Source organism: Aspergillus aculeatinus (assembly GCF_003184765.1).
Source record: "Aspergillus aculeatinus CBS 121060 unplaced genomic scaffold BO66scaffold_91, whole genome shotgun sequence".
NCBI lineage: Eukaryota > Fungi > Ascomycota > Eurotiomycetes > Eurotiales > Aspergillaceae > Aspergillus > Aspergillus aculeatinus.
In genome coordinates this window covers 89,033-103,361 of record NW_020291560.1, presented here as the reverse complement: position 1 = coordinate 103,361, position 14,329 = coordinate 89,033, and the positions used below count along the sequence as shown (strand labels likewise).

At 50.8% G+C, this 14,329-nt stretch overlaps 6 protein-coding genes across 6 annotated transcripts; 3 read left to right on the top strand and 3 right to left on the bottom strand.

The window, feature by feature from the left end:
- BO66DRAFT_256391 (uncharacterized protein) lies at positions 1–327 on the bottom strand. Its single transcript, XM_025643008.1, has one exon. It carries the CDS (start codon positions 290–292, stop codon positions 59–61), a length of 234 nt encoding a protein of 77 aa, XP_025497867.1. The 5' UTR covers positions 293–327; the 3' UTR covers positions 1–58.
- A 144-nt stretch (positions 328–471) lies between these two features.
- Positions 472–3,622, top strand: BO66DRAFT_386418 (putative anaphase-promoting complex subunit Apc5; the record flags this gene model as incomplete). Its single annotated transcript, XM_025646180.1, has 7 exons — positions 472–1,663; positions 1,716–1,809; positions 1,864–2,275; positions 2,324–2,447; positions 2,497–2,603; positions 2,666–2,802; positions 2,869–3,622. The coding sequence occupies exons 1-7, from the start codon at positions 949–951 to the stop codon at positions 3,620–3,622; spliced, it is 2,343 nt and encodes a 780-aa protein (XP_025497866.1). The 5' UTR covers positions 472–948.
- Positions 3,623–3,947: 325 nt separating this feature from the next.
- Positions 3,948–4,976, bottom strand: BO66DRAFT_396526 (cytochrome c oxidase subunit VIa). The gene is made up of 5 exons (XM_025648492.1): positions 4,777–4,976; positions 4,619–4,643; positions 4,342–4,501; positions 4,265–4,272; positions 3,948–4,134 (listed from the first exon to the last, which is right to left on the bottom strand). The coding sequence occupies exons 1-5, from the start codon at positions 4,949–4,951 to the stop codon at positions 4,089–4,091; spliced, it is 414 nt and encodes a 137-aa protein (XP_025497865.1). The 5' UTR covers positions 4,952–4,976; the 3' UTR covers positions 3,948–4,088.
- A 341-nt stretch (positions 4,977–5,317) lies between these two features.
- BO66DRAFT_396524 (DNA-(apurinic or apyrimidinic site) lyase APN2) lies at positions 5,318–7,665 on the top strand. The gene is made up of 4 exons (XM_025648491.1): positions 5,318–5,578; positions 5,633–5,765; positions 5,818–6,527; positions 6,585–7,665. The coding sequence occupies exons 2-4, from the start codon at positions 5,636–5,638 to the stop codon at positions 7,518–7,520; spliced, it is 1,776 nt and encodes a 591-aa protein (XP_025497864.1). The 5' UTR covers positions 5,318–5,578; positions 5,633–5,635; the 3' UTR covers positions 7,521–7,665.
- A 685-nt stretch (positions 7,666–8,350) lies between these two features.
- On the bottom strand, positions 8,351–9,857 carry BO66DRAFT_424478 (HMG-box domain-containing protein; the record flags this gene model as incomplete). Its single annotated transcript, XM_025650171.1, has 3 exons — positions 8,351–9,294; positions 9,347–9,621; positions 9,679–9,857. The coding sequence occupies 3 exons, from the start codon at positions 9,855–9,857 to the stop codon at positions 8,792–8,794; spliced, it is 957 nt and encodes a 318-aa protein (XP_025497863.1). The 3' UTR covers positions 8,351–8,791.
- Positions 9,858–10,335: 478 nt separating this feature from the next.
- Positions 10,336–11,443, top strand: MAT1-2-4 (putative mating locus protein). Its single transcript, XM_025652505.1, has 3 exons — positions 10,336–10,895; positions 10,945–11,123; positions 11,171–11,443. The coding sequence occupies exons 1-3, from the start codon at positions 10,405–10,407 to the stop codon at positions 11,275–11,277; spliced, it is 777 nt and encodes a 258-aa protein (XP_025497862.1). The 5' UTR covers positions 10,336–10,404; the 3' UTR covers positions 11,278–11,443.
- The last annotated feature ends 2,886 nt before the right edge of the window (positions 11,444–14,329 follow it).

Sequence of the window (14,329 nt, the reverse complement as noted above, 5' to 3'; positions counted from 1 at the left end):
CGAATCTGCGCTGGTTATTCTTTTATGGGCGATCTTCTGTGTAAATGTTGACCGGCGCTCAGATCGAAAGACCCGAGGCCATTTTGGTCCACGATAATCCATTGTTCATGACACTGAGTACCCGAGCTTTGATGTCTTCATATCCGATTATTGCCCGTCCGTACCTCACAGCCCAGAGATCTCTGGCTAGCGAGAGAAGACGCAGAGTAGAGCCGCATATATCCGGCTCGGCTTGACAAGTTGCAGTTTCGGCAAACCAAATCAAACAAAAAGAAACGCTACTTTGGAGCATGTAATCACTATTCCTTCTAGCCCATGACGGCAGACACCAATGGGTACCTTAGTAGATGGTTACCTGAGAATACATGAGCAGGTTCCTGAGTCGATGGTCATGTGACATCACGTGATGTGGATCATGGGAAAAACAAATGGTTGGTACAACAAACATGTTTACAACAAGTTGACAGCAAGTTTACAACCAGTTGAAGATAGGAAGGGCTCAAGGTACCGGCTGAGAGAAAGGGCTTCCGGCCGATTCATTGACCTCTGAGAACGAACAAAAATCCTGGCAACGATATAAAGCGGACGCACCCAACCTAGCTGGCATTTCAGATGGTCGTATGTACTAGGCCTTCCTCTACAGCCAAACATATCCACTTCGCCTCTTCTACACCCCCCTCTCTTCCCTCTATTGTTTACCGCGCTGCAACATTCCCGCATCGTCATCTTGAAACCCTACAGTAGACAATCGGACCACTGAACAAACAGGAAAGTGGGCTTGCCACCTCCAATCTGCCTGCCGATTCATTTGTCTCGCGTCGGACGACCCGATCTCCTTCGCGCTGGCTGCAAGCCGCAAAAGACCCGAGAGTTCTGTTCAGTTGAGCCGGGCCTGTGCCTGCGAAAATCATCAGGTCCTCTCATTACAATGTGCAGATAAGAATCACAATGAGTCGTTATCTCACCCCTTCCAAAGTTGCACTCCTGTGCTTGATCTCCATCTACGTAGATGGCGTCGTCCCCAACTCTTCAGCAATTCATGTGCTATCATTCCTGGTCTCATGCCTGAGTCCCCTGGACCGGGAGGCGCCTCCCTCTACAGTGAAGAAAGAAACACGAAGCTCCGCGTCAATCACAGACCTTGAAGAATCCCTTCTCGGTCACGCGTCTTCCGTGCCCGGTCGCTCGATATGGGATCTGTTCTTGAAGAAGATCTGGTCTATCGACTCCTGCGATGCGCTGGAGGTATTCTTTGGTGAAATCTCCGACCTTTTAGCCAAAACCAGAGACGAGCAGATTCGGGATCGAGACGCCGGTCTGGCTCCCGATACGAGCTCTACCAAACTCTCTCGGTGCTCGCCCCTGGGGGCATTCGTCCGGCGATCCCAGTTGGAGTTCACCCGACTACAATTCCACGACTCGGTCAAGCTCTGGAAGGGGTTTGTGAGATACAGGTTGCCAACTTACCGCGCATGGGCGCGGAAAAACCCAGCTGGATCGCAGGCTCCGGTCGACATTAATCTGCTAGAGCTTGGCTTAGATACGACAAGCCATCTTTCTCAAGTGGCCTACGGCCAAATCGATGACGATTCGGAAGACGACAAGTACGTCAGCACGAAAGATGTGGAGCGGCTCCTGGAATTTCAGATAAACGAGTTACAAAGTACTATTGCCATCTCTCTCCTCGATCTATTCTCGCTGCTAATGCGCCTCAGGCTTGGGCGGGAGAGTTCCGGATGAGATGAAAGCACAGCTAGAGCGCATCATAGCATCGGGCGTGACGGTGCCCAACTTGATACACTATCTAAGGTGTGTCTGTTGTGCCCCCGGTGCCCTTGACGCCGGTGATTGACTGGTTCGTAGATTTCTCGATGCCTGGAGGGCGGGCGACTATCCCTCGTCCTTTGACAATCTCCATCGCTACTTCGACTACACCATGCACAGTCGTGACAGAAGCTCCTATCAGTACGCGTTGTTGAATCTTGCCATCCTGCAGGCTGACTATGGGTGCCATGGAGAGGCTGTGTCAGCAATGCAGGAAGCCGTCTCGATTGCGCGTGAATCGCATGACATGAATTGCCTCAACTTCTGTATGAGCTGGCTGTATCATTTCGGCAAAGCTTTCCCCGAGCAGATGAAGGATATACAGAACACCGGCATGCTAGGCAATGAGAAAGAGGGCCTTGCGTTCCTGAAGGCGAAGGCCAAGGAAACGGAGATGTGGAGTCTGCTGAGCACCACACTATTGAGTGAAGCGAAGCTCGAGCTGCAACATGTATGCTATCTTTCTCGACCGCCCAGGTGGCTTACTGACAATGCCTAGGGGGAGAGCCTTGCCGCGTCCATGGAGAACATAATCCGCGCTTCACACTTGAATGTCACGAAGAATCTGATGAACTCAGTGGGCCCGCAGCTTCTACTTCAAGCATCGCTCTTTGGGAGAATAGGTTCTGTTCCCCGACGATAAACATCTGAGCCTTACTGACAATCCAGCAGGAATCACCCATCTATCTTGGCTGAGTAGCGAAGTCTTCCGTGAATGCTATGCGAGTAGAGCACCATTTGAAGATTATCTCAAGAGTACATTCCGCAGCTGCCAGCTTGTATGTCAACTCCCACCCCCTCCTCCACTCATCATCACGACATCTTCGCTAATGCCCCAAAGCTCGCACAACAAGGTCGCTACAAGGACATATCCAGCCGCATGGATCAGGTCACGCCCGAAAAGCTTCGATCCCTAAAAGCGAACCAATACTGGACATTCTTCACCGGTGTGCTGCAACTCAAGCGACATATCTACCGGTATCTCTGCTCCCGACAAATCATTCTTGTGGAAAGAAACTAGACAGCCCCCTAACAACCTCCTAGTGACAACAAAGTAGCCGCCGAGCATCTCCTCTCCCAACTGCAAGCGATCGAACTCCCAGACACCGACATCTCCCTCCTCCTGTCCTTCCTGACGATTGACTTCCGCATCCGCCAGGGCCACTACGCGCGCGCGCTGGAGCTCATCGAGTCGACCGCCCGATCGATCCACCAGGACAATTTCGACATCTTCAGCCAGGTCAAGCTGCTCTGCCTCAAGGCGCGGATCCTCGAGAAGTCGGGCCACCCGCAGCGCGGCTTCTCCCTCGCCATGCGCGCCGCCAGCATCGCCCACCGGTCGCGCCTCCTGCCCAGTCTGTGGGAGGCCATCTGCGTGTTGGGCGGGGTGCTCCTCAGCCTGCGCGAGTTCGCCGCCGTCGCCGCCATGCTGGAGAGCATCATGCCGCAGGTCCTGGAGGCAGACGACCGCGACCTCGCCGCCCAGGCGTATTCGCTGCTCGTGGACGCTAACATGGGTGTCGCGGGTTCCCTTTGGAGTCAGAGTCAGAGTCAGAGCCATGGGCAGGGGCAGGCCCCGTCGCCCCTCAAGAAAGAATACTTGAACCGCGCGCTCGGGTACCTGGATTGTGCCTATGAGCAGTACGAGGAGCTCGAGGACATCAGGGGCCAATGTGAGATGATGGCGAAGAAGGCGACCGTCATGCATCTGACGGGCGATCCGGTGCTGGCCAACGACTATGCGGCCAAGTACCTCGACCTCAAGAAGCAGCGGCGCCTCGAGTCGGCGGATGTGTAGCCCGTGATGTTGTCGCTCTGTTTTGCATGTCTCTCGAGTTTATCAGACCAGAGTCTCCAGTGGGACTGATGTTGCTCTCCCCAATGTCTACTTAGAAACGAGACTCCACTATATTTCAGACGGTAGATCTTACAATAGAACCATACGAAACCCGAAGAAGCACTTATGCCAGGCGGAATCAAATCGCGCGCGATGGGGACTTGATTTCCCCCCCGAATTGACAAAAGCGCATTATACAAAGGAAAAAAATATAAAAATTGAAGCAGCATTGTGTTGTGCGTGTGACTCGCTCTCTGTCTCTCTGTCTCTCTCTCTCTCTCTCTTCCTCCTTCATTTCTCCCCTCCCCAGGGTTCCTTTACATCTTGCATGTTCCGCAATCAATGTACATTTGTTCCTTCGGTATCCGCCTTGGAAATGAGTCCCAACAAGGAAACTGATTAGTCCGTCATTTGACCACGGGACCATTTAGGTGGCCTTGTCCTTGTTGTGGTAGTTGACGCTGGAGTTCCAGCTGTAGTTCATCAAAGTTAGCAAATCCGAACTGTGATTTGGACGGCAAATCCGTCGTTCCCAGCTTGCGGCGTAGTAGGTAGTCGCGAGGATTTTGGTGGACTTGAAGCCAGAAAAGTCGGGAAACTTACAAGATGGTCTATAATATGAATTGAAAATCAATTAGTCAAAACTTCTCCCTAAGCTTTGCATCGATTGGATAACTCACCTTGTCACCGTCACCCCAGGGGAAGTTCTTGACACGGATGTTCTGGTAGGGGTACTCGGTGCGCTCCTCAAGAGGAGGCATGTGGTCCCAGTGCTCCCAGTGCTCCTCCCAGAGGTTGTAGGCGTTGAGCCCGCCGAGGATCACGACAGGGACGACAGCGCTGGAGTTTTGTGTAAGTAAAAAGACTTAGATCGGCTTGAAACGGGGTAATCCGGGGATGGGATCGATTGCTGCCGCCACAGGGGATGACAAGCAGTGAGGAATAACGCAAACGTACTAGATGGAGAGCTTGCGCCAGAGGTCTGTTGGAACATTGGTAACAACCCCGTGGAGTTAGCATGATGTGTAGATCCATTGCGAAAGGGTGACTCGGTGAAGTTGAAAGTCAATTGGACCCCAATTGAGGTCCGCTCTTCCCCGAGAAGGGTTACGCACCACTGGTAGCAGCAGCGTGGTGCTTGACGGCCTCTCTCTCGCGGTTGAACTCGTTGTCGACAGCCCAGGAGGGGAGCTTGGACTCGGTGTGGTTGAGGCGGCGCTGGACGGCGGCGCGGACCGGAGCAGCACGCAGCTGCTGGGGCAGGCGAAGAAGACTGCGCTGAGCGTACATGGTTGGGGGCTTGGTGGTGGTTGTGGACGAGACAATCGGAGTGTGTCTGCTAGTTGTTGGTGTGGAACAACGTACGACGTCTTTGACGGTGGGAATATCAGCGGATGTCGGCCCTGCCGGCTTAACGAACCAAAAGCCGCTTAGCGTCCCCGTGATTCGTTGGTTTCCGGCCACAGGCAGTGCGCCATTATGTCAGCACGATTTCCACCTCGAATGTTGACCGCCCCGTGATGTCACAGTCACGTGTCGGTCCCATGCTTGCTCGAAGCTCCCGGAGTTAACTTTAACTGGTTGCTGCTTAATCCATGCATCTGAATCGCCGGGGCGGCGATATAATCCAGAGACCTCAATCTCCCGATTTATGCTTCCGGTGGGTATGCGTCGAGTAGATCGGTAGAGACGGAATGGGGCTTCGTATTACAACATGGAACGGTGAGTGCGGAACAACAAACATAATGACATGTTGCAAACCATAGACCTGGGCCAAATCATGTACTAATTACTAGTATCTTGCAGTCAATGGGATCCGGTGTGTGAGCTATGCGTTGTAGCTGCGAATGGTCTGTCACTGACTGATGCAGAAATCCATTCTCCTACGAACCATGGAGAGGCAAGCGGACCTTCGATGTATATCCATCGCTTTGGCCTTCTCGCGCATCAGACTCGAACTAACATGATTAGGCAATGTTTGACATCCTCGAGGCAGACATTGTTGTCTTCCAGGAAACGAAGATTCAACGGAAGGACCTTCGCGATGACATGATTTTGGTCCCAGGATGGGATTGCTATTTCAGCTTGCCTAAGGTGAAGAAAGGCAAGTTTTGTGTGCTTGAGTCTAGTGGTTAGCATAGTCTGACAGGCTTCAGGCTACTCTGGAGTGGTCATTTACACTCGCAATGCGACCTGTGCCCCGATCCGTGCGGAGGAGGGGCTTACAGGTATGCTTTGTCCACCAAACTCAACGGTCCCCTTTCGCGAGCTTCCAGACGACCAGCAGATTGGCGGCTATCCAACTTTGGAGCAACTCAGTAGCCTTGAGGTCGATCCTGCTACCCTGGACTCGGAAGGGCGTTGTGTCATTCTCGAATTCCCCGCCTTTGTGTTGCTGGGCATATACTCCCCGGCAACCCGGGACGAAAGTCGTGACTCATTCCGTCATGACTTTATCGACCTGATGGATGCCCGAGTTCGCAACCTCGTCGCGATGGGAAAGCGGGTGTTTGTCACGGGTGATCTGAATATCTCTAGAAGAGAGATTGATGCAGCGCACGCGGCAGAGGCGATTAGAAAGGGAACCATGTCCGAGGATGAATGGATCTCGATGCATGCCCGACGTGTTTTCAACCAGTGGCTTGCGGATGGCAAAGTCATTGGTGAGCGCGATGAAGGAAGAGAGAAGCCTGTGCTCCATGATATCTGCCGATCATTCCATCCTGAACGCAAAGGGATGTATACCTGCTGGGAGCAGAGAATCAATGCGCGCCCAGGCAATTATGGCGCAAGAATTGATTACGTCCTCTGCAGTCTGGAAATGCAAGATTGGTTTTGCGATTCCAACATCCAAGAAGGGCTTATGGTAGGTTCTGTCGATTGAGGGATAAACGCGAATCGTTGCTGACAGCAGACGATGCAGGGTTCGGATCATTGCCCTGTCTATGCCGTTTTGAAGGATAGCATCATGTTCGAAGGGAAAGAGACGAAGGTTCGCGACATTATGAATCCTGCAGGTGTTTTCAAGAATGGCGAGCGTCAGCAAGAGTACACAGCAAAGTTACTGTTGCCCACTTCCGGGCGTCTAATCCCAGAGTTTGACAAACGGAGAAGCATCAAGGATATGTTCATGCGCAAGCCTACCAAATCATCCCAAAGCACCCCCTCTGGAACTCCTACAAATCCTCGGCCAACGGCGATGCAAGAGACAGCTGCGCTGTCTTCTTCCGAGTCGAATCCCAACGAAGCGGTCAGTAATGCCAACGGCGATAGTAGGGGCACAGTACGCAAGCGATCGGACAAGCCTGAGTCCCCCATCAAGCGATCGAAAAGCACGATTGCCCCAGCACCCGCGCCGACGAACCCTGGGCAGAAAACCTTGAAAGGATTCTTCAAGCCCAAAAGTGCCCCCGCGAATTCTAGCGAGGATTGTTCCGCCAAGGATGCTGAGCTTGCGGTCTCTCAACCGTCGACTTCTTCATCCACAATGACTGGCCCAACGGCGTACTCGCAGCTTGAGAAACAGGAGGCTGTGGACACCGTGACCAAAACATCTGCAGAAGAAGCCAACAGCCGCGATCCATCCAATGTTTTTACCCCCGATGAACACGACGCTGTTTTTGACCCGATCGTCAGCAAAGAAGATTGGTCCAAGCTGTTCACGAAGAAGCGAGCTCCCTTATGCGAAAGCCATCAGGATCCATGCATCAGCTTGACGACGAAAAAGCCTGGACCGAATTGTGGACGAGCGTTTTGGATATGTTCGAGGCCTCTAGGGCCGAGCGGCAACAAGGAGAAGGGAACGCAATGGCGATGTCCGACGTTCATTTGGGCAAGCGATTGGAATTCGTCATCGTAGCTGTGAGCAACTGCTCATATCATCGAAGCCCAAGCTTGTCTTTTGCTTGGAACGATGGAAGAAAATGATACCCCCCTTTTGAGTTTGATTCTCGCGTGTGACATCAGAAGTTGATACTGGATGGGCGTTGTTCTGGTCTGTTATGGGTAGTTGTCCATAAGAGAATCTGGTAATAAACTATTCTGACGGCATAATTAGCACATTTTGTTAGTAACGACTGTTATCAATCCTTGTAACCCACCAACTAGCCTTTCAGCTTCACCATCATAGCTACTACCAAATCCAGCCACTACCCGCCATCATCTTTTGTCTATTAGATAGCAGCCTAGAGTTGAAATCCACACCCACAGCGGAGACACTTTGGCAGGTGATTGTTGATGAAACAAATGACCCCGGACCCGCATGGTGTGTATCCACTTACGCGCATGAAAGGTGGGGAGGCGTTATTGTATGAAAGGAATCACTCTGCAGTTTCCAGCTGCGTGGGGCTATTGTCAGCAGTGCTATTCGGTGCTGGATCCAGCTCTCCCAGAATATAGCTTTTTCTGGACGTGTTACTCTGAAAACGAGTAGTGGTGCAAGTTGCCTGCAATCAAAGTGATTCTCAGAATATGATATTTGCAACCATGGTAAGATAATACAACTATTCGCAACCATAGCGAGAGAATCTACTATTCGTAAATACAAGGAGCGCATACAAGCAAGCAAAGTCTACGTGAACAATAGAGATGCGCAGAAAGTTTTGTTTGTTAGTCCAAACCACCATATGTTAGATTTCTATGATCCTATGCAACTTGTTTGTAGTTTCCACGGACTTCGATGCACTTTATGCTATCTCCGTCGGACCAGATGCATGATAACAGATAAACATGAGATACATTCTTTGGGTAACCTGTCCATCAACCATATCATGATAAAATCTCTCAGAAGAATTCAGAAGATCGGGGCTGGTGGAAGGTACAGTCTTGTTTGATCTGAGAAGAAGTGGAAATACAGGATTGCAAAATAGCAAGGAAAATGGTAGAGATAACAAAAGGGTCCAGTCAGTCTGAAGACTTGTCCTCGATCCGTTCCTCCCTCTCGTTTGTCTCCCCTCTCATGTCTCTCATCCCCGATCGTGTAGAGAAAAGTCGAATGCAGTGAGTGCACCAAGCATCATCACGGAGCTTGAGCAGCCTGGACCAGTGTGGAGGCCAGCTCCAGACCGTTTCCTAGCCGCTCTCTCCTCCGACGTCGCTAGAGCATCATCACTTCCGATCGACGCATTCGCTTCAGTAGATGTCCGCCAGGAAGTCCGACAGTTCGAAAGGCTCGCCAGCGAGTCTCTCGTTCATGCCGAAGTTCGCCGAGGCAAAGATCATGGCGCGCTGGTTTTCGCTCTCCACCTCCGCAATGAGATTGTCGAGCTCAGCGGCGCTGAAGCGGTAGGGGCCGCCAATCATGGCTGGCTCGTCGGAACCAACGACACTTTCGAGGTCCGCGAGATTGTGGTTCGGGGTCTCGGCGTCGGCACTGATTGTGGAAAGACTGGTATCAGGGATAGAGCTGCCGACTTCGGATTCAGTGCTTGTCGCAGCTGGGGTGTGAAACCGCTTGGTGGGCTTGGATTCGGGACGAGACGAGCCACGACGTTTTTTCTCGGATGGTTTGCGCGGAGTGTACTGATAGTCGGGGTGCTCTTCGGCATGCTTGCGTTTAGTCTCCTCGGCCAGTTTTCTCCACTCGGCCTTCACCTCTTCAGGTTCGGCCTTCCACTGCTTTCCTAGCAAGATGGCTATCGAAGTTAGCTCACAGTGCTTCAACAAAATAGAGGTATCGAGACTTACAAATTTCATTGTTGGTGAGAGCTGGGTTGCTTTCTTTCACCTTTGGATGATGGTTTTGACGATACAGGATGAATGCGTTCGGGGGGCGAGGGATCTTGTTTTGTTTCACAGGTATGGCCTGGATAGTGATAGATGCAGCCTCAATCTCAGTTGCTGGTTCCTTGATTGGAGCAGCAAGTGCTACCGCAGTTCCCGAAAATGCAGGAGTTTGCAGAATGCGAAGTGCGTTGATAGATTCATCGAGAAAAGCAACCGTTGGGGTCCCGATAAGCATACTTTTAAATAGCATTGTAAGCACACATGAAAAGTCCACCATGTCGGAAGCAACTCACCTCAGACGAGTCTTGATCTTGTCAACGTTCCTCTGACCGATGATATCCACCACGTTAAGTGGAAGGAGCACTTCGTTGTTTGTGTTTCTGAGATGACGCAAGGCATCCTGCCACAGCAGCTCGGTGATATTGTCGGTGCGCTCAACAGGAGCTCTCATGGCTAGAGGAGGGGTACTCATTTTGACCGATGAGATCAAAGCTGATGAGTTTCAAAGGTGGTTGAAGAATGATCAGGATCAGTTGTGTGTGATATCGAGGATGTGGAGGAAGTGTAGAGTGGGTTGGTGGAGGAAAGAAAGGAAGAAGGATCTTGGAGACAGAGGAAGACGGAGAGATATATGTACCTCAGAAAACCTATTCAACACCAAAAACATACCTGAATAAGATATAGGCAGCACTAGACACAGTGAATGATTTCAAGTTCAAGATATACTGGGGTGGTCTAGCAGCTTCTTTGTTTTACAAAGCGAGCGGGGTGATATCCATATATTCACAAGAACACAGATTTCTGAATAACAGTAGGGCGTTTCACGTTTAGTCTTTTCTCTACAGGAAAATTATTTAAGCCCTCCTGATTCCTGTCTCCTCGACTTGACATCTTTCTATCTTTCCATCCTCCACATTTCCAGAACTGTTCCTCCACCATCAGCCTCTCTTCTTCAACCTCATCAAGACTTACACCATTCCAATTTCCTGTCATCCTCCGAGTCAACAGAAAACACCACCATGGCTGCAGAGCCTAATGTTCTACTCCGCGTCATCGATGAACTCCGGACCGATGCCAGTCTTGACTATCAGACTCGGCAGCGAGCTGCATACATTTCTACCTCCTTTTCCGTCCATGGCAACAAATTCAGACTCATGGCTCAGGCTGCGGCTTTGGACGTTGGCGAATTCGAAATTCCCTCCCCACATCTGATTCATAATTCGGACGAAAACAAGCAGACACTTGTCGAACTGCATGGCAAGAACCTGCAAGCGGTCATGTCTGAATATGATGTGAAACCTAGTATTGCGGATTTCGAAGGCCATCCAGTCAACCTATTCGGCATGATCGATGGCGACATCAATACCATTCTCGAGGGGCAGAAACTGGCTAAATTCCATCGGGCTCTCTTGAAAGCGGAAACCAACGCAAACAATGATCTGTCCAGGGCGACCAGAAAGTATGGCTATCACTACATCTTCAGAGTCGGCCTCTCACACTACTATTTGGCGTAAGTTGACATGCTGATACACTCAGGTACAAGCTAAATGATTGATTAGGAAAACTATTGCCGAGCATGTCAACTTCTGGAAGAACGATGACCGTGGGGTGGCATACGGCGCTCAGACACAGGCGTTGTGCTACCAAGCTATGGAGACAAGAATCTGCCTGACCGAGAATGCGAAGAACTTCATGATTCGCATGACGGGAAGCCGCCCGGAAGATGCTCGCCGTTTCTGTGAGTGTTTATCAAAAGTGTTGAAGCATATCATACTGACTTTTCAGGGTCTTTCCTGGAGCACCAACGAGCGGCGTACACTGTCATGAGAGGCTGCATTGCGCTTCTGGAACACTTTAAATCCACCTCGATGGATGAAGACCACGCGCAGTAATGGCGCACACGGCATACGGAATCTGTTGTGATCACGACTTCAAATTTCGAGGCGAAGCATTGATGATGAATGTCCACCGATGAGAGCTTTGCTGCAATGGGATTTCTCACACATACTACAAGAGCGTTTATTTCATTTCTTCCTGAAGATCATGGAGAACATCGACTGATAAGAAACTTGGCTGCATCTCGCTGCTTCAAATAAGGACTCAGCCCGATTGAGGGACCAATCAGACTGACCTAGTGTCATGATGGAGAATTCTTTATCGTTGTTTTCTTGTTTCCTCAGACTGTGATGTCTGCTTTTGCTCAACCAGAATGACATACACTTCAAATAAAAACTCAAAGCCATAGCACGTTAGCCCATCCCACATGTCGGGAGTTACACCGTAAGGCAGATTGTAGTGTGTATTTTGACCTAGTTTCAGAATTGATCGCCTTTCTAATGGTGGATCAGAACCAATGCGAATTGCCGCACAGTTGCACAGTCGCACAACTGGAACAGGGGTGTTTGATGTTATCATTATTATCTTTTACCCTAATGATGTGGTAGCAGAGGTTGACGGCGAATCTGACAAGTATTTTGGTAAAATTCGACATATTACAACTAACATTCTTGGCCAATGCTGTAGACAGGCAGCTGGGGCAACTAAGACAAAGGATTTGAATGCCTGCCACTTGCTCCGAAGTGCAGAGGTCTCCCCAAACTTAGCTCGTCCTTGCTCTTGCTCACCAACGAGAGAGAGTCGCTTTCTCAAGATCACGATGTGCCGCGCAGAACAAAGAAGCGCCAACTAGCTATTGTATGGATAATGCGGGGAGTACCAAAGATTGCAGTCCGGTCAACCGCTGGGCTTGGGTACGGTCTAGAGGAGCCGAATCCGGATCCGCACTTGTAGTTTGTGACCGTACACAAAGCAAACGGCGATGGCAGTAATTATTCGAGCCATGGCACAAGACCAGAGGCTCGTGCGTGATGGTAAGGAAGCTTTGGAGCCATGAGTTACGGATCGCAGCCAACATCGAGCCTGAGACTTTTCCCAAGCCTGCAACTGCAACAACCCGCGAAAGGCCAGTCGGGTGGCTTGCAGACCCGACTAACCTTCAATAGTTCTTCTCTACGGCGTCCAACCCTCGGAGACAACCCTGGTCGCCCTCATCCCCTTCGAAGTTGTTTCACAACAAAACCAAAGACTGTTTCTCCACTTTCATGCAGGACCGACATCCCCCTTCGACAGGGGGGCACAACTTGGCTCTTGCAGTGGTTGCATGGTTCGAATTCAATTCGCGAGCCAATCGAGCACGTCCAGAACGGAAGCACACGAGTCATAGGCCAGGAGTTCGGCTGTCAAGGGAGGCTTGGCCGCAAAGACTATACTACAAAGAAGGGGACCCCATCCTTTTTGTCTGCCGTGAACTCTCCTTCCATCTGATCCTAGCGTGGAAGCCGAGATTCTGAATGGGGAACCAACTTTTGAAGAGTTGGGTTTCCCTTCCTGTATGTGGTTTTCCGACTGGCATGATGGAATTCGGGGCTGGCGCAAAAAGGGAGGAGAATCTTTGACACCCGGTGTGGATAGTCAGCCGGCTTGCTCGATGCCAAATCAAATTTCATACGCGGTCGCAAGGGGGTCTTTGGGGGCAGCGTGTCCATCAGCAAGTTTTGGATCTCCGGCGAAGTAGACTTCGCTAATGCAGTCTAGGCTGAATTCAATTCTGCAGGGACCTATGGGATCAAGAAGTATAGCCCCAAGACAGGTATGTCTTATCATGCTGTGGGGGGGTCTAGACTGACCTGACCTTTCACAAGGACATACGCACAAGCTTCTCCTGATGAGTTATGGTTTGTTGCGAGAGCTAGGTTTTGGCGCGCAAGTAGGGAATTTGAAAGCGCCGTCTGTCGATCTTCTGCGTTGGCTCTTGACCGTTTACTTGGTGTGTTCTTGGCCGCGGAATCGCATTTTAGGGCCAGGGTTTTGTGGACCCTTTGTCTCTAACCCCAGAGTCGGTTACTACCGATGCCTGGATGCAGATCGCTGCCTGGGATAACTGTAGTGGGCTCACGGCCCACGAAGCTACTATGATCAAGTCTCTGGGATATCAGAGGCATGATTGCGTTGATCGATACAATGTTATGTGTGTCTCGCAAAACTGTGACCACGGTCAGCAGTTGGAGCTCACCAGCTCGGTTGCCGATGGCCCAATCTAAAGATAGCATGTTATGGCTGGGTGACTTCGTCCAAGTCAACTACAAGCTACTAAGGTACGTTGTTTCATGCCAACTACTGTCGAACTCAAACCAACACCCGAGCATATTAGGGAGCGAGCAACGAGCCGTACAGAAATCGTTCAGCACTGCCCTGAACTCGCCAACCTTAGCAGAGCCAACATATCTACAACATATCCACTCTCAATTCTCCCCAGCCTACCATTCCATATCGACGGCTAAGAGTCATAACAACGCGAAACCACCTTTATCATCCGGTGCGACAGCCTAAGACATCTGTAGAAGTACCATGCCCAGCCAGCCGCGCACCGTTATCCTCCCGGCAATGATAGGGGGAACTGTTCGAGAAATCGACAGCCGATTAACTCTCTTAATACTGATTGCGAGTGGGTATATTTCGGTGGTAGGCAAGGCCTCATGTGGTAGCGATGAGGGGATGTTGAAGGTGATCGTGGCGATCATTGGGCGATGGCCCCGATCGTTGGGGACCTGAGGTCGAAGGTTGGGCAGTTCGAGCATCTGACGGGCTTTGCCCTCTGAGATCATGTCTTGGAATCAGAAACAGTTGGGACCCTGTTATGCTGGAGAAGAGAGTCAGCACTTTGACACGCGAGAGACGTCGATGGAGATGGTGGCCTACGGTCGTTGTTGAGAACGTAGACAAGTCTGCATTAGCAAGCTCGTCCATAGCACATAACGTAATTCAGGATGTACGATAGCAGAGTATCGAGAACATTAGAATGGAATTACCAATGAAAGCTCCACCTTTGCCTTTTTACAGATGCGCATCAAAGGCGAAGCGCAGTCAGCCTCCCCAACGTGATAG